The following is a 25,224-nucleotide window of genomic DNA, read 5'->3' as shown; positions in this document are numbered from 1 at the left end:
AAGCAACTACAAAAGAAATTGGTGGCAGAAGTTTAGTAAGCAAAGAGAAGTGGCAATACTCTTAGTTTATTCTTATTATTTAGAAGATAATATTACAATATTTATAATATTAAACAAATAAAAAGTATTAACACAAGAAATTAAATTGTTTTATAATATTTCTAACTATATCATGTATATTGGGCTTTCAATATTTTCTTTAATATAGGTTTTGAAATTGGTTTCCATTTATAAAAACTAACCAATTTTATCCATTACTTAGTCATTCTTATTTCCTCTATGATATCAGCTTTATACCCACTTTAGTTAGAGATGCCCAAGAGGTAGCCAAGCAAATGTGTATTATTATATACATACACATGCTCAAGATCCCCCCACTCTATATCGCTCAGTCAGCCAAAAGGAAAAGAAAATGTTTAAGGAAATTGCAGCAAATATTTTGCTTGTTAAGTGAAACCCAGTTTGGCGAAACGTTTTCCCAGCAATTTCTTCAGGCATTTCGACAACGTCTTGGTCCTTGGTCCTTGGTCGTGGATCCCCCGACTGGATTTTAGTTGCTTACTCCAGAAAACCATCGCCCTTTTCCAGCAGGCAGCACTATTTGATGCATTTTGCATAAGCGCTGGGCAAATGCCTTTGCTGCTTTGCTGCTTTTATGCAAATTTCTAGCATTTTCCATGTCGTTACATTCTTCGTCGTGTTTTAGTTTCGCCCGTAAATGCAAGTATACATTTATGTATGCACATATGTGAGTGCAACTTTCCTTGGCATGCAATTAAAACTAAATTAGTAGGCCTCTGGGCCACATCTGCTCGGTTGCAATCGCTGCTGTTGGCGAATTTGCTCTGTTTACTAATTGAATTATTTAGCTGCAAGTCGCAAAAGTTTGTTTTTTTTTTCTGGGGGGGCAATGTTGTTCTCAAACAAACTGGAAAATGAAGCGTAATCAAAACAAAGGACCTCCACCCTCGTCGAACCCTTTTTTTAGGTGTTGAACATCACCGCAGGGCACAAACCGCACAAGCCAACTTTGGTCCTGTCGTGGTCCTTGTGCCTGGTCAGCAAAGATATGCACAAACCGGAGTAACAGCACAAAAAATACCAAAAAAATTATGTCCATGGTTGAGCAACTTTCCGTTGTGAACACGCCCTGAACGCCTCCCATTCCATTGTTTTTTTTTGGGCAACCCCACATGCGACATTTAACCCTCGAATTGTGCTCGGCGGACACATTGAATGCTTACACTTGGTCACGAGTTGTGTTCCCATTGCTCAGGGATTTGTTGTAGAAAATATATAAATGAAGAAAAAACATTTTGTTACGTGCTTAAGTAATATAATAAATTTCCGCCTTTGGAGTGTGGTAAAATCTGCATGAGAAAGGGGTAAATAATAAAGATACACTTCTATGCAATACCACAATACAATTTATGCAATATCTACATTTATTTTTAAAATTACTGATAACACATTTCTTCCTTTAAAAACTTTTCCCTTTGGTTTGCATTTAGATTTTTCTAGTTTTTTTTTGCTCCCTCACTGTTTGGTATTTGCACTTTTTTCCTGACTTTGCATGTTGATTTTTCGACTGCCATAACTCCCTTTTCTTTTTCATTCCCAGTCCACTTCAGTGTTTTATTTTCATTTTCGTTGTTGAAATAACATTGACATGCCGTCTTGCTGGTTGACCCCTGTTTCCCCATTTCCCTTCCTCACCCTTTTCGCCACCCATGTGGGGGTGGAAAGTCCTGGCGGGTGGACATGCAACACGTCTACGCTTTCCCCCTCGAATATTTTCTGTTTCTGTGAACTCCGATCCGAAATTCGATTTCCAGCTTGCGACTTGGTGCAACGTCTGCTCGCTTTGTTGTTTTTCGCTCTGGATGACATGCAACTTTTGCCCCAAGCTGTTTGTTGCCGTCGTTGTCGTTGTCGTGTTGCAATCGACAACAAACTGGAAGAGCAACAAATGTTGCCTCGACTGCCTTTTATTAAATAACGTTTCAATATTCCAACGTTTTCTGACATATCAATTTTCACGCGGCGTGGCCTGCATAGATATATAAAGTCGTGCACTGAGAAAAAAAGCTCCATTTAATAATAAAATTTTATAGTTATAATATAGTCAGTTGATATTTTATTCTAATAGGAAATTTAAATTAAGTTTATGGATTATCTATATTTCTACCTTTTTTTTTGTTTAGTGAAATTTAAAGTTTGTGATATTTTCAGTGCATCACAAATATATATTTATAGATTTCAGCGGCGATATGAATAAAGTTTTGCATCTTGTTCCGTTTGCTCTCGCCCCTTCTGCGTTTTGGCGTGTGTTTGTGGGTGACAGCAAATTGTTTAGATATGGCATGAAAATTGAAATTTATGTCTTTGCCATTGACAGATTGCTCGCAGCAAATACCCGAGAATTGGTCTGCGGTTAGCAAATAAAGATTGTGCGATAGCGCAAGTGTTCCTGAATCGTCGATGGGGTGTTAAGCATTGAAAGCAAGTGGAAAATGGAATTTCGGGCTTTTGTGGGGGTGAAAAATGCAGTCGAAAACTGCCATTGATTCAAGCAATTGCGATTGGGGAACGGAGAGCCATTTGTAGATTAACCGAGATTTAAAAATAAGAAATGAAAATTTGATATAACCTCTGCCGAAGTCAAGCCAACAATAAGTTGCTCTTTTATCGGTTTAAATTCTCTTCTGAAATCTTATCTGTTTTCCATTTAATTTTCATTTTTAAGCAGGCAGGCAGGGAAATAACAAAAGACTATGCTAATCCATGGCTTATCTAACCTATGAACCCAACCCTTTTTTACCTTTTCCACCCAGTTAATTTCCCAACGTTAGCATTATGCAAAATAAAACAAAAAGGGGTAAAATGTACAGTGAAAAAACTACTTAGCTGCTAAGCTGCTGGGTCCTTTGCCGCATATGCAAATCTAAACAAATTAATTCCGAACTGAATCCTTTGTGCGGGAAGAACTCCTCCCCGGAATTTTCCCCCGCATTTGCTGCAGTTTCAACTGCAACTTCATTTGCAACGTCAACGGCAATGCGCATTAACATTGTTTTCATTTGCCAACGAGCGCTTTGCTTTTTTCTCTTATTTTAAATTTTTTCGTTTCTTTTCGCATTTGAACAAACCGCTGACGATGATGATGACGTCGCCGTTGACTGACGCAGCGGAAAACGGAAGGACCCGTGACCCCGAACCCACTCCAATCCGCGCCATTTTTATATTTCACATTTCTTTCAACGTCTCCCATCTTCACCCTTTTATTTCAGGTTCGCATCCGCCGCGGATAGTGGAGCATCCCATAGATACGACAGTGCCGCGACACGAGCCAGCCACGCTTAATTGCAAAGCCGAGGGCAGTCCCACGCCCACAATCCAGTGGTATAAGGATGGAGTCCCCCCTCAAGATCCTGCCGGGCTCCCACCGCATAACCCTGCCAGCTGGCGGATTGTTTTTCCTCAAGGTAAGCAGCCAAGATTGCGCGGGAGTGGAAAATTGAAAAGGTTAAGTGAAGTCGAGCGGTACTTGGAAATCGAAATGCTTTTGCAAATAAAAAACATTCAAAATTAAAATTGTTTCTGAAAATATACAAATGATTTTTAATGATTTTATTATACATATTGCTAAATGATTAAAATAGTTAACTTACAGTATTTATAGCTTATGAATTTTTTTTCCAACTACAAAATAGCATCATACCTTATAACGTTTGTAATCAAATTTAAAAAAAACCGGAGTTTAAAGTTGTAATTTCGGTGAAGGTTGATTTTTTCCCCCTGCTCATGAAATATTTTTCTAAGTTTCCCGATTTTGGCCAATAGGGGACCTTCTTCTAGAGGTCCACAGGCTATAACTTTGCCATTTTTAGTCAGATTCCAAAGTGGCATACCTCTAAATATTTGTAATCGCATCCTTGAAGAAACTGCATTCAAAATTTTAAGTTCATGTTGGATTTTTCCAAGTTTCTGATGATAACTTAAAACTGTAAATATTAAAATTTTAATTTTCGTAGTTTCTTCCTTGGGAAACATATTTTTAAGGCTTATTTTCAAAACCAAAAAGTTTGCGGTGTACCTATAATATTTTTTCCCAGCTTCCATTACCTTCAACAGTTTGTCCTCTTGTTTTATTTGCATGCATAATTATTATTTCAGTTCCATGCTCTTCGTTCATAATGAATGAGACAATGGAGCTGGGTGAAAGGAGAGATCCTGGAAGTTGCTTAAAAAATATTCATTTCGCCCGGCCATCTGTTGAGTGACGAACAAACTAATTGCTTTTATTTTAAACTTCCCTTCACCCCCCGTCAGTTTTTTCGGTTCGTATCATTTGGCGGCGGACAGCAAAAATATTTTTGCAGAAAAATTCTTTGGTCGACGTCGGCGGTGGGCAACAACTTCATTAACGCAAGGTAAACAAACATTAAGCGGGGAAATGTGGAAAAACTGGGCGAAAGTATGAGAAAAGCAGTGGCGCAAAGAGAAAGCGACAGACAGACAAATAAAGACGTAACGGAAGCCAACAGAAGCGGAGCCAGCAAAAGTCAGCTGCAGCCTGATGAGCTCTGATTGCGAGAAAGCGAGATAGTCGAGCACTGAGAGAAATTTAGAGATATAATTAGAATTTACAGGAATTTAATATATTTTTAAATGAAAATTTGTCTTGCTGATAGAGAACCATTTCTATAGTTCTTCTCTAGATTTCTCTCTTTTAAGGAAGTTAATTAGATATATTTCTCTCAGTGTAGGAAGTATGAGTGACTGCTACGAGTGACTCCCTGGCTCGGCATGGACTCTCCACAGAGCTGAGCAGAGCACTCAGCAAATTTACGACGCAAAAAGCCAACGGGAGCCGCGTTGATTATGCTGATGATGCAGTTGGAATCGCAGTCTCAATTGCGTGGGATGGGGATTTGCGCTGGGCCGGGTGAGGATTCAGAATTCAGGACTCAGGAACAGGGAGACGGGACTCAACGGGAGCACTCTGAGCTTGCCACTTTTCACACTCGATCTGCCTGGGCGCGTCTGGGCGCTTATGCCACTGTATTTGTACTTGCCGCATGCCACTGTATTTGTTTATCACTTAAGTGCAAAAAGGGATTTGAGCATTTTGCTCTGATGTTGCCACTGGCATTTCCAGACTCCGGCTTCCGCTGATGCCGGCGAAATGTCTCTATGCCATCTTTTTTGTGGCGCTCTTCTAACGACTTTTAAATGAATTAATTCCACGGGTGTCCTGGCACCATATCCTGCCTTCTAATGTGTCCTTTTCCTGCGCGGCGTTAGTATGAATGGAAATTTCTGGGAAATTTGTCAGCTCTTTCTTTTGGTACTTCCTAATGCCAAGGGCAGAATGTTGGCGCTGCCATTTAAACCACTAAATTATTTTTAAGCAACATTAAATCATTTTAAAGAGTAAACTGTAGGGCAGGCCTACACAACTTAATAACTTTATTTCCGGTCCCTGACCTATCTTTTTTGTTTTATTTACAACTGTTCCCGCATGTAAAACTCTCCGAAAATGTTCCACCAACTCAAGGCACAAATATATTTCACATCACATCATTGCTCCCCAGAGGCATAATTTAAATTCTAATTCCGGCAGCTTTTCCCACTCCGCCGAAAGGGACAATTCATCTTACTTATAAGTGCCAGACCACTTCGAAGGCAACTTCAACCAGACATTATTGCTATAACGACGGACCAGCAGAAAGTCCAGTTTGCCACACTATCAAATGTAGGGCCCAAACTCACAGAAAGAGATGAAAACAAAATCCCTCTTTAATTTAAGGGGAGAAAAGAAAGTTTTCCTGCTTTTTTTCGGGGGCCTTTAAGTGCTAAAGGGAAACGGACTAGAGTAGAGAAAATGTACAAGCGAATAGGGAATTTGCAATAAAATACTAAAGCATGTACAATGTGTGTATTTGTGGGAGTAGGAGTTTTGGCCCAAAAAAAAAAAAGAAGCGACGAGCTAGAAGCGAAGTGAAAAGTGACATGGAGGAGCGAGCGATGGGAAGACAGACAATAATTTACGTAACTGCACGACAGGAAAGTAAGGGGGAAAAAAAAAAACAGAATCGAAGGCAAGACGTGGGGCACACACACACTCTCGCACTAGAAACAAATGTCTGCGTGTGTGTGTCCAAGGCTTTGTATATGTGAGCAGCACTTTTACCACTCATCTGGTGGGAAAATCCTTAAAGGTGGCATTGGTGCTGAGCTAGTGAAAAAACATTCTTAAAAGTATTTTATGTGGTAAATAAACTTATGATATTATATTATATTATTATAATTATGATATTATTTACACGACTCTATAGTTTTTTCATACTTTTTATATTTTATTTTCAAGTTATTTTAAAATTTTTAAAGTATAAAATCCCATTTTAGCCCTGAACGTAGTAGTATTTCAAGCTGCTTTACAGTCACTCATCTCCAAAGTCATTAGATGGAGAGACATCCTTCTTTTTCACGTCCTTGACTAAAGTTACCCTAGCTCTATATTTGCTCTGTCTGCCTCTCAAGTACTTGCATGCAATGCGTTCCCTTTCTGTCGGTCTCCTCGTTTTCCTTCCCTTTTCCACACCTCTTTGCCACCCTTAACGTTTATTTAAATGTCTGCCGGATTTGGCCATAGTTTCGGCCCTCTAAGAAGCGCTTATCCTTCGCCAGCGGGAACCTTAAAAGGCAATCAACTGGCGGAGGGCGGGCGAATAAATCAAAGAGTGGCTTTGGAGCCGGGCTGATTGCATTTTCGAGCTGCGGCCCGGCAACATCTTAATTAAAAAGCAGTCGAGGCTCAAAAGTTAATGCCTGCTTCCCTCCGCCCTTTTCGGTGAAAATAACTTTATGCACTTTACTGTACAGTGAGCACATTTTAATGAGTTTACAAACGCTCGACACATTCGCAGCGCCATAAAAATCTCTCTCTCTATATATGCACATAAATAAATAAATACAGGGCTTAAGTTGAGTGGTGTTGGGACCAACACTGCGTATGAGTTATGTTTTTATGAACGTGGCAACGATTTTCCCATCATGCTTTTTTTTTCCAGGTGCCTCAGGGCTGTTTATTAACTGAAGGTGTGAGTGAAAAATGCTTTTGAGCCGCGTTTAATGAATGAGCGGAAGGAAAATGGGGTGATGGGGGGAAAACAGGGCTTAAGAAATCCTCCTGGATGATTGAATTAGTCAGGGGAGAAGGGCAGAGGTTAAAATGAGAGGAAGGAAGGCGTATTTTTAATGAGGAGATTACCAGGGAAGTGGGGATAAAGCTTGAGTGATGCAGGACTTATTAAAAGGAATAACCAAGAAGTATACTGTTTTTCATTATGATTTTTTAATGGTGTTTCCGCTCTTTTTAAACGAATATGTGGAAGTAAATACTAAGCTACACACTTTAATATTTAATGATGTATTACTAATATAAAAGAGATTGTTTAGGAATTACAAATAGTATGTATTATCAAAAAACACACCCCAATATAGCCTGTTGATTGATCCACCTGTTCCACTTTCCAAATTGAAAGGGAAAGCGTTCTAACCAAAACTCTACCCATTCAGCCATTGTGCAGATTTGCCTAATTCCACTTCGTTTCAGACTCGTTTTCAGGCTCAATTAAAACAATTTACACGTCGCATTTTACACGAGCTTTAAAATTTAAACCAAATTATAAAACACTCAAGAGTTAGAGGGGGAAAAGCACGCACAAAAAACGACAATCAGAGAGTGCGAGCGGGGCAGCGAGACTCAGGTCATCTCTTTCTGGCACACGCACCAGACAATTACGAAATGTTACAACATGAAAACGGGAATGGCTCCCAAATGAAATGTTTGAAAATTTATGGGTATTTTAAATTAAAACGGAAGCGTGTTTTCAGCGCGTTCCTCCAGCAGAGTCGCACCAATACAGAGACACTGCGGCAGTCACACAGATACAGCCAATATATTTTATAGCTTCCCCCTTGTCACCCCAAGCCCCCTGGAAAGAGATTCCCCACCATAAAGTTGCACGTAGCACACGGCAAATATTTTTCCCCAGCTGCTCTCGCTGCGCGCTGCTGTTTTTTGCTCTTTGGTGTCAAATCAGTTTCAATGTTTGCACGCACAACAAAAACAGCAAAAACAACAACAACAAAAACAAAACAACGAAATGCGAAAGGAGAAATAATAACAACAATAAATATAAGCTACCAATTCGCAGCGAATCGCCTGGCTCAAGTCATTAAAGATATAAATAAATTTATGTGACTTTTGGCAATGTTTTCTTCGTTTTCTTCTTGTATACTTGTATTGTTTTTCCTTTTTTCCGGCTTACAAGGCAGTTGCTTGCCAAATCCAAATTAAATTTTCAGCAACAGAAATGTTCAAGGGGAAAAACTTGAAGAGGGAAAGCACAAAAGCACAGTGCGTTTCAAAAGTGTTAGGTATTTTCGAGGAAAATTTAATTTAAATAAGAATTTTAACCACCTTAATTTTCTGAAACGGACTTTAAACATTTCTTGCTCTTCTGCTCAACGGTTGTCATTGCAACGAATTCTGTTTTAATTTTATTTCTTTCTGTTGGAAAGTATAGTGAAGACGGCTCCTGGGATAAAGCCTTAGTTGCTCTTCTCCCCTTGTAATTCATTTCAATTTTTAATAGGAATCCGCCCTGTGCCTAGCTAATGAGCTTAGCTCCGGCTTACCTTTCCCGGGACCACGTTGCGTATGCTGAATATTCAGCTCGCCAGTTGATGATAGAGCAAAACGGATGGAAATGGGTCAGTGGTAATGGTTAGATTGAGTTGGTTAAGTTTCTCTAGTTGGGTTATCAAAGCTGACAAAGCTGGCTAAAAGTAAAAGTTCAGGCGGAAAGTAAGATTTCACTTTAACCTGACCTGATTGCAAGGCAAAAAGATTAAAAATACTGTTGCCTACTTTTCAGATGAAAGTTGGTTTTTGGTGGTTAGGGGTTTTTAAGGAAGAAAAAAGATTAAAGTTTTAAAGTTAAAAAGTCTGATAAACAAAACTTTTCTAACTCTTTAAAACATATCTTCTGAGATGCAAGGGATACGACCTCAATATCTTTTTGTTGATTAAGCAACAGCATAAGAGTACCATATTAAAGTTTTTACTATTAGTTTGTGCTGCGTAATCTTGAAGCCTTTGAGATGTTCTATCTGCTGTTTTTGTTTTTCCCCTCCGAATCGCCGTTCTGTTCGCTTTCTCCCAGTTACCCGCACACATATGATGCACGACAATCGAGGAGCCTGAGGCGCTTCAACTTATTTGTTTTATAAAGCGCACCCGCGGCTCAGGACTCAGAATTCAGAACTCAGAACTCAGGACTCCAGGACCCATTGATGGCATGTGTGTGTACAGCTGGCGAGGAAAGATTAAATGAAAGAATAATACAGCTGAAGAACCCTTTTGTCATCTTCACTTAGCGCAACACTTAATTTCACTTGGATGAGGCACAAGTTGTGTAAATTGTGCGAACTTTGTTGCCGCTGCTGCTTTCTCATTTTCTCCTGCTGCAAGGAGCAGATAAATATGGCACACACAAACACACACACACACACGAACAGACACATATACAAATGCACACCCACACAAACACACTTAGTTTGACATTTAATTTTAAGCGCATGTTGGGGAATTCTTTTGTGCTCCGAAAAACAAATAAACAAACAGTGTAGACAACAAACACAAAAGGGGAAGGGCTCCAAATGAAGGCAGCTCATGGAGCAAAAGAGATAGCCAGCGGATTCGAGCGAGATAGCACGACATGTAGTAACTATAAAGTTGCTCGAGAGACATTTTATGATTTGAGCACTTGAAGGCAGCAGACGCGCAACAGACAACAGATTGCCGTCTGTTTTATGGCCTCCAAGAGCCAAGGGGTTCAAGGATGCGGGGTTGGAAGCCCTTCCATTCTTTAAGGAGGAAAAATGCGGGTCCTGAAGAGCCAGCAAATCAACGTCTTAGGGAGATCTGGCTTCCGTATTTCCCAGCTCCTTGCCAGTTGCCATTTGTGAAATTACAAATAGGATGAGTTGTTCAGGAAAAGGGAACAGGAAGTACAGAAAAGGAAATTCAAAATGCAGAACGAAAATATTTTTATTATATCTAAAAATAATTTATCCAATTTAATTATAACCAGAGCCATAAATAAAGCATACCTCATTTCTAAATTATGGTTCTTCGACCCCCCGCAAAAATCATTTCCATTTACTAATAAAACTTGCTCATTTCAATTAAAATTACTCACTTTTTGTGAGTACCCCTGCCAAACATTTTTTCCCCATCTTGTCTTCAGTACTTAACTCATTCTAATGCCACCAACCTTTTTCTCCTCCACATCTTTTTGCAGGTTGTCAATTCACGTCGTGAAACAGATGCCGGCATCTATTGGTGTGAGGCGAAGAACGAACTGGGCGTGGCAAGGAGTCGAAATGCCACGTTGCAAGTGGCGGGTAAGTCAGCTCAAATCCACAGCTCCCCAATGCCCTAACACAGAGAAAAAAAAGTTCAAGCTACCAAAATATATTTTCAAGAGGAACTTAGGGAACAGAAAAGGGAAAAATTCAGTTAAGTGGGTACTAAAGAACGTAATTATTAAAAAAAAAGTAATTTAAAGCATTTGTTGAAGTGAATAACTCGCTAAACCTTCGAGTAATTTCAATTTATTGCTGTGTATCCACACACCTCCCTTTGAATCGTGTGGTGTGCGTTTTTAATATTCTAAATTGATGTTGATTTTTGCTGTGGCTGTTGATGTTCTTGCTACTGTTGTTGTTGTTGTTGGTTGTGGAGTGGGGGAAATGGGGGCGTACTAGCTTTGCCCTTTTCCCGGCCAGCAGCCCAAAACACCCGCCCACTTAACTAACTAGCTGTGGAGCTGCTGCGTTTACAAGTTTTACGCTCGAACGCACCCACTTGTCTTGCCAGAGTTCCCTCTCCCTCTCTTCCTCTCACTCTCCGTCTCGCTCGCCCGTTCTATTGCCATCTCTCTCGGCACGCTCTATTGCCGCCTCCATTAACCCGTTTTCATTTCAGCTCTTCCGTTTTTTTCCTTCTGTTTTGGCCATTTTTTGCAGCTATTTTTTGGCTTTTGAAGCCTTTTTAGCCTGGCCTGATGGCCCAAAATGGCGAGTGGGCGAGAAATATTTGGTGTGTGTGTGCCGGATTTATTGGACCATATGCCCAAAAAAGACTGTGGTTAGCAATTTCCGAGTTGGGACAGGTCCGAAATGAATTCTGATGGCCTATGTCATGGGTTAATGCGTGGCCAAACAGAAGCTAGATTTAATTAAAAACGGCTTACGGTTTCTGATATTCAAGTTTAAAACAAGATTTAGGAGAGCCATTTCCAACTAAATGGTTTGTTTAATTTAAATTCAATCCAAAAAATACAGTACAAAAATAAGAAAATTAAATTCAAAATTATTTTAGATATAAAAATACAATTTCGGGGATTTCATTTTGGTTCCAAAATCTGTTTCGATACTTTTCCTCAACTGTTGCCATTAAACATCAAGCACAAGGAGCCGGAGGGAAAGTGGTTCTGATCCCGAAACCACCCACTTTCTCCCACCACAACCACCATCACCAATGCGGCAAAGACCGCCACTTTGTCTTTTGTTGGCTAATATTTCTTTTATTTGCCTCTGCCTTTTCATTCCTGTATGTCGGTCTGTTTGTCCGCCCGGCTGTCATGTCCTGTATCTCCTCCCACATGAAAATCGATATTGCTCAGTGTGGAGTTTATTCTGCCTTCATGTTGGATTCCTGTTTTTTTTTCCTGTTATATTTCCCGCTCGCCTCCTTTTCGAGTTATGTTTAGCCTTAGCTGCCGAGTTGGGTTTGCTTTTTGCGGTATATCCTTGGGGAATATTTTTCAATATTTGCATGTAAATCACGAAAAGCACGTCAAATTTGTTTGCTTGGTTAAAACGTCGTTATTGCGGCTTGCGGTGTGGGCCAAACGAGGGAAACTTGGCGAAGGCAAAAGGCGTTCACATTGATTGGGTTAGGCAATAAAAGAGCCAACTGCCAAAGGAAAAACCAGAAAGGAGCAGAAGGAGCAGGAACAGGACCTCAAATCGTAGGCAGGCACACTTGTTCACGTGCTTTTCTCCACTTTTTTTTTTTGTATTCCTGAGGTCGGGAGTTTGTCAATAGTAAACATAAGTTGCACATTGTGGGCATATAAGTATACACATTTGATGTTGTCAGCGCAATTTCGCTTTGAGCGCTGTCAACACACACGAAGCCTTTGACCTGATATTAAAGGACTTCTTTCCAGGCTTAAAAGGTAGGTGGAAGACATACTAAACAGCATGAATTAGAAAATTGTAGGGGAATTGTTTCCGCCATTTTCGCATTCATATCTATAATTTGGAAAAGGCTTTACTTGCTGGAATTATAGCTATTGAAAGCTGACAAAGCGGGAAATGATTGAAGGTCTTGTAAGCATATTATTAATGTGGCTCGGAAATATTAATATATAATTTTAGTTAAAGAGAAAAGTCAGTAAAACTTTTAGTTAGATAATATTCAAATTATGGGCGAACCAACACCTTTAATAATCCAATGAAGTAATAATTAGTAATCGCCAAATAAGTTCCTCTTATTGGCGTCTTAATTATGCCAGAACAGTCTGTTCATTAGCTTAAATTGATCACGTCGCTGACTTGAAGTAGCATCCTATCATAAATCTCGCCGCAAACAGAAACACACATAATGCGGCCATGATAAATATAGATAAACGGTCATTTATTAACTCATTATCAGCAGCTGTCCGAATCCGGTCGCTGGAAGCGTTTTGCACCTTTGGAGCGGAGACTTTTCCGCTTTGGTGAGCCCGTGACCCGTGACCCCTGACCCCACAGGATCCCAGGAGCCACAGGAGCCACGGGAGCCACAGGAGGAATACGGCAACCGACAAGGACGAGGCCTACACAACTTTTGCCCAATGGCACTGAACCTGACACTGATTATGACTTTGATTAATTTATTGATGGTTGGCGTGTTTCCTGCTGTGTGTGCTTTCCATTTTTTTTCCCCGACTTTTGCTCTGCGTTCTATTAAAAGTTTGCCACGACTTTAATGGAGCCTCCGTGGGTGTGTTGAAGTTGGCTTCCCCTCTTTGATTCGGGCTGATTTATTGCGCTTCAACTTTAAATTTAATAAAAGTCATGGTTTTAGCACATTTTTGCATAACCAAGACAGCCAAACTAAACCCAAGCAGAAACAAAATCTCGACCGAGAAAAAGAGCACCCCGAAAAATGTAAAAGAATTCGCTTATTCACTTTGTAGATTAAAAAAAAAAAAAAAAACGCAAAAGCAAATTTAATTTACGTAAAAGCTGCTTTCGCTATGGATTTGTTCGTTGAACATCCTGCTCACACATATATATAAAATATTTTTTCGTTGCACAAAAGGTTTGCTTTTGAGGGCAAACGAGAAGAGCCGAAAAAAGTGTAGAAATTCACTTCGCTACGCTTTTCAAGTGCTTGAAAGTTGCTTGATTTATTACACCGGAGTTGAGCTGCCGTTTGCCTTTCCCCAAAACTCGGTTCTGTGATATGCACACAGGACAAATAGAGCTCTGAGGTGTGTGCAAATTACGGCGTCCCCTCTGACCACGCACACAAAGAACGATAAGGACGGCAGAACCATCTGAATTATCCAGCGCTCCACGCTTTTGTCGCTCCAAATCTGCGACTGCTAAAGCAAAATGTTGATAACACTCTGATTTACTATGCGAAAGGCAGATGGCAAAACAGAAAGCGTTTCGGAAGCAAATGCAACCAGCATTTCAAGAGAAAAGTTGTTGAAAGTAATGGCATAAAATGGAAAAGATTTTATACATAAAACATTTCAAGTGACCGTTTCAGTGGTTTAAAAATATATCCCATATATCGGCCTCCATTATCGAACATAATTGAATTAGCCTAAAAGCTGCGTACGAATCGATGCCCCGATGGAATTTTTTACAAATTAGAGGGCCATCTTTCACCGCCTTGTGGCGTATAAAAATCACATTTATGCCATTTACCAACAATTTATCTTTGCTGTCAGGCCGCAAACACGTAAGGAAAGAGGGATGGCCAGGGGTCATTGGTTTCTGGGGAGCAGGAGGGACAAAAGACACCGACGTGGGGCATTTATCATGCAAAAACCCCCGGATAATTTATAACCTCAGCCAAGTGGACAGGGGCCAAGCCACATACACTCACACACTCGCTCCGTAATAATCATTTGCTCATCTTTCAACCGACTTTCCTCGCTTTCCCCACTTTCTCCACTCTCCAGTTCTCCGCGATGAGTTCCGCCTGGAGCCGCAGAACACACGGATCGCCCAGGGCGATACCGCCCTCCTCGAGTGCGCCGCTCCGCGGGGAATCCCCGAGCCAACGGTCACCTGGAAGAAGGGCGGACAGAAATTGGATTTGGAGGGCTCGAAGCGCATACGCATCGTTGACGGCGGCAATTTGGCCATCCAGGATGCCCGCCAGACTGACGAGGGTCAATACCAGTGCATAGCCAAGAATCCTGTCGGTGTGCGCGAGTCCTCGCTCGCCACGCTCAAAGTGCACGGTGAGTCCTTAACCCATTTCAGTGAGGAGGGCTATTTTTAGCCTTTTAGAAAAATAAGAGAAAAGTTGGTAATTAAAGCTTTAGTTTAAAAAATTTTACATTTTTTTCTATCCAATCTGGAATGTTTTAAACTTGTATTTGGTATTGTATTAAAAAATATTTGTTACACATTTACCTATTTATTTTATTATTATTACTATAATAATTTTGTTTCATTTGTAGAATTTGTTCCTTCGTTTTTAATGATTTTGTGTGCTTTCAATTTATTGATTTCCTGGCAAATTATTATTCCCCACTCTTAGCTATAAAAAAACCCAATTTCTCTCCAGGGTTAATGGTTAGAAAAAGGGCCTTAACCGCCGCCCAATCCAAGCACCTCCAATCAATGTGTCATGTCCAATTTGCCGGAATGTGACTAGGGTTGGGTTTTGGGTTCAGAACTCTTATTGGTTTGAGGTTTTTGATTAAATTGCCGCTTATCATTTCCCCTGTTGGCCATTTCCATTGCAGTCAAGCCGTACATCATTCGAGGACCGCATGATCAAACGGTTTTGGAGGGAGCCTCGGTGACTTTTCCCTGTCGAGTGGGTGGTGACCCCATGCCGGATGTCCTGTGGTTGAGAACGGCCTCGGGTGGAAATATGCCATTGGGTGAGTTAATAAATTCTATTTTTATAAGTACCTTCTTTTAAAACTATAATTATTATTCTTAAATATTTCTCTATACTCAAAGATCGCGTGAGTGTTTTAGAAGATCGAAGCTTAAGACTGGAGAGGGTCACCATTGAAGACGAAGGTGAATACAGTTGCGAGGCGGACAATGTTGTGGGAGCCATCACTGCAATGGGAACCCTCACTGTGTACGGTAAGTTCTCAGGGAAGATCCAATAAGCCGATTATAGAGAACCGCTAGTTGGGCACTGTTAGCTAATTAGTTTACCCGTCCTCCTACTCCCCGCACTCACACTGTAGCCCCCCGAAATTCATCCAACGTCCTGCGAGCAAGTCCGTGGAACTTGGCGCCGATACCTCGTTCGAATGCCGAGCCACTGGAAACCCAAAGCCCACCATCTTCTGGACCATCAAGAACAACAGTACTCTGATATTCCCGGGAGCACCGCCCTTGGATCGATTTCATAGTTTAAACACTGAAGAAGGTCATTCGATACTCACGCTGACCAGATTCCAAAGAACGGATAAGGATCTGGTGATACTGTGCAATGCCATGAATGAGGTGTCCAGTATTACTTCGAGGGTTCAACTGAGTCTGGATTCCCAGGAGGACCGTCCACCGCCTATTATAATATCGGGTCCAGTCAATCAAACGCTGCCCATCAAATCGTTGGCCACTCTCCAGTGCAAAGCTATCGGTTTACCCAGTCCTACGATTTCCTGGTACCGAGATGGAATCCCCGTGCAACCGAGTTCCAAGTTGAACATCACAACTTCGGGGGATCTGATAATATCGGACCTCGATCGGCAGCAGGATCAGGGCTTATACACCTGTGTGGCTAGTTCTCGGGCTGGGAAATCCACTTGGAGTGGCTTTCTCAGGATAGAACTGCCCACCAATCCGAATATTAAATTCTACAGAGCCCCGGAGCAAAGTAAATGTCCCACAGCTCCCGGACAACCGAAAATTCTGAACGCCACAGCCTCGGCTTTAACGATTGTCTGGCCAACAAGTGACAAGGCGGGAGCTTCAGCTTTTCTGGGATACAGTGTGGAAATGTACTGCACAAATCAGAGCAAAACTTGGATACCCATTGCATCGCGATTGAGTGAACCTATTTTCACAGTGGAGAGTTTAACTCAAGGAGCTGCTTACATGTTTATTGTTCGCGCGGAAAACTCGCTGGGCTTTTCACCACCCTCTCCCATTTCGGAGCCCATAACTGCTGGAAAACTTGTGGGTGTTCGAGATGGAAGTGAGAACTCCGGAACCTCTCAATTACTTCTCAGCGATGTGGAAACCCTGCTGCAGGCCAACGATATTGTGGAAATACTGGAGGCCAATGCCAGTGACTCGACCACCGTTCGACTTTCTTGGGACATAGACAGCGGTCAGTACATCGAGGGTTTCTATCTTTATGCGAGGGAGCTGCACTCCAGCGAGTACAAGATGATCACTCTACTCAACAAGGGCCAGGGACTCAGTTCCTGTACGGTGCCTGGATTGGCAAAGGCCTCCACATACGAGTTTTTTCTTGTGCCATTTTACAAGAGCATCGTAGGCAAGCCGTCGAACTCGAAGCGCGTGAGAACTTTGGAAGATGGTAAGGGTTTAGCTAAGCCAATAATTCCTTATCTAAATATAGTTTTATAAAATCTTTTATTAACTGATTTATTGTATTTATTTGATGATCATTTACTTCACAGTTCCGGAAGCGCCGCCTTATGGAATGGAAGCTATTCAATTTAATCGCACCTCTGTGTTTCTGAAGTGGTTACCACCTCAACCAAATCGGACTCGAAATGGTTCGTATAAATATAATATATTAATATGTGGTTTATCTTGAGTAAGAAAATAGGTTTTTTTTTAAGAAGAAAAGATGCATTTCTTTAGACTTATTTGTGTTTTTTTACATAAATAGAAACCATTTAGATAGTCCCGATAAATATACCAATTACAATCCTGCATTCCCAAAAACTCCCGATTACCAAGTTAACCGCCAGTCAGTTCCTTTGTGTAAATAAAGCGACTCGATGCGGATGAATTCTCTGCGCCATTGTTTACATTTAATTTCATTTGCTCTCTGTCCAACCGCCCGAAAATCTCCATCGAACAGGCATCCTCACCAGCTACAATGTGGTCGTCAAAGGCCTGGACGTGCACAATACGACGCGGATATTCAAAAATATGACCATAGATGCGGCCACGCCCACCCTCCTGTTGGCCAACCTCACCACGGGAGTCACCTACTACATCGCGGTGGCCGCAGCCACGCGGATTGGAGTCGGACCCTTCAGCAAGCCCGCCGTTCTCCGCATCGATGCACGCACCCAATCCCTGGACACTGGTTACACGAGGTGAGAGGGGTGCACTGCGAGAAAAATAGTTTATTTTTTGAAAAACATACCTCATTTTATAAAATTTTTAAATCTTAAAGTACAATTTTTTTTTTAATTTTTAAACATCTTTTAAAAATTATTAAATCACATTTTACTAACAAATTCTTTGTCCGTATTTAGCAACAATATTTATAAGTAAGATTCCATTGCATAATTTTTATTGGGAAGTTCTCATTTTGCCAATAAATATTTATTTGTATTGCAGATATAATTTCTTTTTCAATTTATATTTTCATAAATATACATATACATATTTTGTATACCCTTATTTTGATCAAGTGTAAGTCCCTTTTGTGTGGGTGGGCGTTGCTGTTGGGCATTGTGGAGCTGCTCATTTGACTGCCAAGTGTCGCATCGAGGTCCACATCAATCCATTAACGGCCAACGACAATGGCCAACGACTTTTGCGACCATTAAACTAAGCCTCCACCAGGGCACGTACACCAGGGCTCCATCCTCCATTCTCCATCAGCCATCCTCCGATAGCCGTTCTCATTCCGGGTTCTTTATTGTGTTGTCTATTGCAGATATCCCATCAGTCGTGATATTGCCGATGACTTTTTAACACAGACCTGGTTTATCGTCCTGCTGGGCTCCATCATTGCCATAATTGTGTTTCTATTGGGCGCATTGGTTCTATTCAAGCGCTATCAATTTATCAAGCAGACCTCGCTGGGCAGTTTACATGGTGAGTGAACTTTAATTTAAATTTATACTTATTCTCCCTTTTGTGCAGTTTCTTTTTTGGGGGGTAGCTTCGTAATTGCTTGTTCTTTTTCGTGTAAGGATTTATGGGTGAATTGAGGTTTAATTTAGTCAAAAAATAGGGGAAGCTTGCTGTGAGTTTGTGAGAGAACTAAGATAAATAAATTCCCTAGTTATTAAAGAACATTTTTAACAGAAAACAGATACATTTATATTTATTCCAAGTAAGGAAAATGAAGTCTGCATTTTACTCCCTTGGCTACTTCATCTGGAAGTACATCCCACTTTTATGGGACAATCTCCATTCCGATCCGGGACATGCAAGCATTTTGCTCCACTTCCCCCTCTGCGTAATCTATGATTTATGACCTGAGCATTTATGGCCGGTCTCAATTAGGTTGCCATTTTGTAAGCCACAATAACTGCAGACATCGAGACACGCACTCATAACATTGTAAAGACTACAAGAACCGAAAACCCAGGGTAATAATCTTTGGCAGTAAGCCACAGCGCCAAGGTTAAACCGACTATAAAAAGATAAACAAGCCACGATAACTAGACCAAAAGTGGGGGAGTCTTCAGGGTAGGAAAAGCGCAGTGGAAAGGCGGATGTATATAGTAAATAAAAACGACAAACGCTCACGTGAAAATCACATCAATTGTCTGGCGGAAAACTCTAAAAATAGTAAGAAAATAAAAGTTTGCTAGCTGCGTGCTAAAAGTTTGGCATACCCTATAAAATTTGGCAGGAGATCTTATGAATAATTATGATAAAAATATAAAAATAAGAAAAAGACTTCGTAAAGAGTTGTTCAGCCAGTGTATGGATAAAACTTGGATCTTAAGGAAGAAATAATAATTAAATGGACTCCAAATACCCATCCACTTTAACAACTGCAGGGCATTAACAATCCCGTTGGAAAAGGGCGTGCAAAAGCTTTTGCCAATTGAATATAAAAAGTAATTTCCGTCTTTTATTATTTGCACGTTACTCCGCCGGTGGAGCGAAAAATCCCGGGGCAGCTGGCTCTCCGTTTTAGTTTTAACGAGCCGTAATCATTGCCAGCCCCACATAGAAGCCATTTCGATATATTCAGTCTCCCCGTATGTGCTTTTTTATTTCAGGCAATCACGCAATCGGAACCGTGCGAAAGTTCCCAACATTGCCGCTAAATGGAGGCGGTGCCGTCGGTGCCGTTGGCTCCAATTCGACAGCCGCAAGTGGGCAGAATGGCCTCTGGATCGATCCCACCGGCGGCGTTTGGCGACAGGGAGCGGGAACTGGCGCTGGCAATTCCGGCGGAGCGGGGGCGAATGGCACATGTTCGACAAAGGAGCAACTTCCGGGATACGCACAGGCCACCGCCCAGCAAGGACAACAGCCAACTCTGCTGCCTGATTACGAGAGGTGAGTCGGCCGCTTTGTTTATCTGCCCGGGAAGTTGCCTTAATATCCTGTCCACGCCTCGCTGACTGTTTAATTACAATCAAAAATTGGCAAGCAGTCGGCTTACATGGCCAAGGGATATGGGTTTGGAGGTTCAAAGGAAGAGTGGTAAAAAATAGAGTTCACTTTAAAGTAAAACTTTAACAAATAAACATTAAAGTTAGCACTGAAATTCAGATGATTTGACTTGCAATCCAATTTTTCTTTGTGTAATGAAATCAGAAGTACTCCTTTCTCCTGTAAGTAAAAGATCCATAGCACTATTTACGAGCCGGGTCGTAAAAGATATTCTGTGGAGCTGCAACCGCTGCCACCATAAAGATTCCCCAACCAAAACCGAGCCACCCTCGCAGTGGTAAAACCCTCTTCTCCATCCGAAAAGCCACCGCAGCAACAACAAACGCCATTAAATTGTTACACTTGAACGGGTTTTACTTTGGGCCATGGTAACTTGCCCCGGCATCAAAATGTTTACGTTGGCAGGAGGGCGAAATGCAGCCGTTATTTAATTTCCATATACGCAACTCATTCATATTTCCCCGGGCTGTTTTATCTCCCTGGTTTATTTCGCTCTGGTTTTACATTTTCTTTCTGGCGGTTTTCTTTAAAGGCTAATGAATTTTTCTTTGGGCAAAATGAATTTCACATGCACTCTGTTAAATAAAAATCCGTTTTAAAGTTTATATGGATACAAATTTAATTCTGTGAAGATTTAATTTAGCAACAAAGTTCGCTTAGTTAATTGCCATCTCTAATCAAAAACTGCCACTCAAACTTGTTTATCCGAAAAATATGTTCTTTAATTTGTCAATCTCCACCAACATCCAAGAGTATTAAGCTGTCACTGAACTCTTAGAAGCTTCTAAACCTTCAATCCCGATATCAAATTCTGACTTTCAGCTAAATAAATCTTTCTCAGTTTGTCAAATGACTCTTGAAAATTCTGATGAAAGTTTTTCCGAGCTTAAAAAATTCGCCCTTTATCGCTTTAATTCCATTGAGCCTAATCCCTGGGCCATGTTCAAGCTGGCCATTTGTGCTTTCCCTTCCTTTGGGCTTTCTTCTTACTTCTTACTTAGGAATTTATATAGAAAAACAAATTTTCTTTTGTGTTTCTCTTTTCTTTCCTTAAAGCTTAATGTACCGTTGCGGCAACAATAATAAAACAAAAGCAGTAATGCAAAAAATAAAACAAAATCCAAACAAGAGGCAATAAAAAAGTGGCAACTGTTGGCGACATATTGCCGTCTCGCTCTTTTTACACCTGTCTCACTCTGGCAAGCCGGAAAACTTTCGCGTATTTATTTGCGGCATTTTACGCATTTATTTGTTTAGACTTCCTTTCTGCGCTGTTTGAATGAAAAATCCGCCCACCTTTAACCCTCCCCCATCGCTTTCCACTTCACTTACAATTTGGAACATTTCCTACCACCCTCGCATAGCTCCAACCCCCACCCCCCTCCCACCCATTTCCCACCCCCCATTACCGTTGCCACTTCCGTTACGCGATTTTCATTATTTCCGTTTCCATTTTTCCGTTGTATTCCTGCGAGCGCCGAACTTTTCCTTCTGCTGCTCACTTTTAACAACGTTGTAAAGTCGTAAAAAGTATAACATAAGCACAGGAATACCAAATTCCCAAACAGGATCTTCTTTTATTCTCCTTGTTTACATAAACACTCCCACTCCCATCGAAATTCCCCCTGAAACACGTGCGTCATTACCTAAAATTTCCAATTAAAATATTTAATTTCTTTCGCGGGTTGTTGTCTGATTCGAGGAGTTCTTGCCAACCATCCCCCGTTGGAAAAACGCAATTTTCACCGCTAAATTAACAATTAAAAATTGATAGTCCTCGGGGAAAAAGCGCAAACTCTTCAGATCTGCATATTTTGATATTTCCCGAGTGTCCTTAAGGCCACAGCTTAATAGCTGGAAAAATTCAAATTACTTGGCGTATTCTCAGGCGTCTGACGGAATGTGCTTTTTAATTGGGTCAACCGTATTGGTTTGAAGATTTTAACATATTTAAATTAAGTACCAAAATGAGTGTACCGCTGTACTTGAAAATCTGTTAAGTCATTAGCTTTTTTACAAATTCCTTTAATCTTTAGTTCCTTAACTATTCAAACCACCGTGAAATGGCCAAAACTATTTGCATTTTCCTGCACCCTCCAGAAACATTTCAGTAAATTTTAACGAGAACTCATTGGCAAAAAGCAAAGCGATAGATAAGCATTATCTCATTAGCTAATTAGTGTGTAAAAATTTGCGCAATAAAAAAGTTTTTCCGCTGCTTTTCACTCTGCGTCTGACTCGGGGAACGTTAATTTTTTGTGTTGGCAGGAACTCGCATGGATAAAAGTTTGATTTGAATGGAAGTCCAGCTTTTTCCCACTCCCCCATTTCGGATCCTTCGCGTCTTTTTCCACCTCTCCATTTCCTGCGCGGCTCCATTTTAATTCATGAACCTCCTGCAGAACTCCCTCTAATTACAAAGTTGAATTGCTAATGGGGGAATTTCTGTATTGTATTTGCCATATTTAACCAAATTGCAATTGCCACGGTTGGCGGCATACAAAGGGAAATTGCAACAAAATTTTTAATGACTAGGTGTGAGATGGGAACAATTTCCGGAGTTGCATTCAGTTCCTAACAAAAGCAATTTCCTCCCATCAACAACAACATCGGATGATTTATGAAATCGTTGATGTGAACCCCAGACAGGCATAAATACACAGAAAATTATGTGCACTCGAAATAAATCAACATGAAAAATAGATATAAAAAATAATATATTTATGAAGGCAAAAAGGAAAGGATTTTTTTTAAAACCGAATAAATTTTTTTATCACATTTAATTAAACGATAAATATTTTCCTAAGTGTTTGTATTCACATCCATTTCTGTACTGAATCAATTTTCATCTGGGGACTTTCCACCTCTTTCCGATTGCAGACTGTCACCACTGAATATGCCCGATTATGCGGAAGTCGCCTGCTCCACATTCAAAAGTCCCACCCACGGCGCACCACCGATGGGTGGTGGTGCGCACTCGGCCTCCCTGTACGATAGCTGCGGGGCCTATGCCACCACCAATGTGGTGGCCAATGTCAAGCTCTACCAGAATCGCTATGCGACGAAACCCGGCCAGAATAGCAGCAACAACAACAACCACCAGGGCAACGATTACCAGTCCACCGGGATGTACTCCGCACCACCGAGTGCCCACTACGGATGCCTCGAGCCGAAGCAACAGCAACAGCAGCCTAATCTGATGACCACTTCGACGGCGAGTACAGCGATTTTGACAGCCTCGCCTGCGAAGTCCAAGAAGATCAACATAACCGAGAACAAAATGGATCAGCTGGAAGGAAAGTCGGAGCGAACGAATCCCTTCAACCAGCAGCAGCAGCTCCTCCTGGCCAGCAATGCCCTGAAACAGGGACTCGGCGCCTATGCCAACACCACCTTGGCGGCTCAGATGGCCAGTGGTGGTGGGGCAGGAACCCTGAGGCGCCAGCGTCAGCCGAAAACGCTTTACAAAAGCGAGAACAACATATTGGGAAAGTCCGGTCTGAGGCAGGGTAACATGAATGCTAATGCAAATGGTTGCAGCAACGGAACCATGGACTTTCTGACCGGAGGTCCTCCTTCGGAAGGCGGGGACTTCTCCGGCTTGGGCTTGTGCAACTCCACCAACCAATTGCTCAACGATTGGGCCTCCAGCGCCTCGATCGCCGCTCCCGGGGACTATCATTTCGGCAGCAAGCAGCCCAGCAAACAGCATCTGTATGTGAAGGCCAAGGATGGAACTTGGTCGGCGGTGAGCTCGGATGCCTACCAGTCCTTCAAGCACCAGCAGCAGCATCATCCCTTCCTGGCAGGATCAGGTGACAACAACAAGTCCTTAGCTAGTGTAAACAGCTTAGCTGCCGATAGCAAATTCCTGAGTAGTTTTGGTTCCAGCGCCAATGTCTAGGCCATGGCTTCAGATTCAACCTAATGCTTGGGTCAATAGAGAGTTGCTCAATAAGTTAGAGGTTCAGTTGTGACATTTCCCCAAAGGATTGCATTAAGGAGATAAAGAGAAGGATTATATCAGTTGGTTGGTGGAAGTTGGGTTGTGGAATGTTGTAAGGGTTTTTTAGGGGCTTCTATTTGATTTCTAATTGCTTAGGATAAACAAAAATATTTATTTATTAACTCTTCTAAGCGCTTTCCATATTTCATATCAATAGTTTTCTTTGATTTAGTGATCTATATTTCCCCTAGATCGATATCCTTCAATTCTAGAAAAACCCTTTTATTATTAGACCTATAATATCCAACCCATAGCCCATCTCAACTTCCACCAGAACTCACTGATAGTTCCCAAAGGTAGTCTCCAAACCAAAAAATCAACAACGAAATGTATGTAAAGAAATACAGAATGATTGGCTTGTAAATATAATGCCCCCAACTATATCCTATATATAAAACCTTAACCCTAAAGCATTTAAAATATTGCATTTGGAGCAAGAAAAAAGTAATATTAATTTAAAACAGAAACCGACTCAAAATAGCACGCAAGTAGCTAAAGTAAGTACGCAAGAGAAATCTCTGAAAGTTTGTAGAAAAGCATTACGAACTTTTGCAGAAAATGTTCCCACGGATAAGAAACCAATGTTGAAGCCAAACGAGAATACCCAACCCTAACGAGAAATATTACTTAGAGTTATTTGAACAGAGCACGATGCAATTAGTTGTGTGTTGATAAAAGAATAGAACTCACCTCCCGCAAAAAGCTAAGTAAATGCTAATAATAAGGCTGTTAAATGTAAAATATCATAAATGATTCAAGAGCGAACGACTAAATCTACATTTAAACCATGTAATTAAAGCATTAAAATGTAATTAACTGACACAAGACTTAGTTCGAATAGCTAAAAAAGAGAAAAAAACGAAAGTGAACGGATTACAGCAAATATGGGGATTTAGCTGAAAAAAGAACAAATAATATTAAACTAATCAATTAATTGATAAATTATGCAATGAGAAAACCTAAAAATAAAAATAAAAGAAATACAAAAGTAATCCGAAAATATGCAGTGCGTTTCGTAACCATATGACAAGCTTTCTTATATTTACGAAACGCACTTTTTTTATTTACTTATTAAACGAGGTTTATCGAAGGGTTTTTTATATTGTATATAGCTTCCTTAGTGCTTTCAAAATAGCCATTTAGTTTGGTTAATGGTAGTAATACCTATCCCAAAAATTATAGTTATGAATCGTACCTTTGTTAGCCGCACAGCAAAATTTTTGTGGGCAAATCCCGCTCTAATGTGTGCGCAATTTTCCATTTCAGCAAGGACTATTTGGCGACGGCACAGTTGTGCATACATGGTG

The 25,224-nt window shown here is 40.9% G+C and overlaps 1 protein-coding gene across 1 annotated transcript in view; it reads left to right on the top strand.

Annotated features, from left to right (window-relative positions):
- The window catches only part of LOC108101312 (roundabout homolog 2), a 39,079-nt gene extending 14,161 nt beyond the window's left edge, over window positions 1-24,918 (top strand). The window contains 12 exon segments of the mRNA XM_043207914.1: window positions 3,291-3,418; window positions 3,420-3,485; window positions 10,377-10,479; window positions 14,325-14,609; window positions 15,120-15,260; window positions 15,343-15,478; window positions 15,582-16,885; window positions 16,989-17,087; window positions 17,399-17,639; window positions 18,209-18,369; window positions 19,512-19,794; window positions 22,792-24,918. Coding sequence (XP_043063849.1) covers window positions 3,291-3,418; window positions 3,420-3,485; window positions 10,377-10,479; window positions 14,325-14,609; window positions 15,120-15,260; window positions 15,343-15,478; window positions 15,582-16,885; window positions 16,989-17,087; window positions 17,399-17,639; window positions 18,209-18,369; window positions 19,512-19,794; window positions 22,792-23,815 — 3,971 coding nt within the window. The 3' untranslated portion in view covers window positions 23,816-24,918.
- The last annotated feature ends 306 nt before the right edge of the window (window positions 24,919-25,224 follow it).

Source organism: Drosophila ficusphila, unplaced genomic scaffold (assembly GCF_018152265.1).
Source record: "Drosophila ficusphila isolate 14025-0441.05 unplaced genomic scaffold, ASM1815226v1 contig_412, whole genome shotgun sequence".
Taxonomy (NCBI): domain Eukaryota; kingdom Metazoa; phylum Arthropoda; class Insecta; order Diptera; family Drosophilidae; genus Drosophila; species Drosophila ficusphila.
The sequence above is the reverse complement of the archived record's forward strand: the minus strand, read 5'-3'. Positions and strand labels throughout refer to the sequence as shown.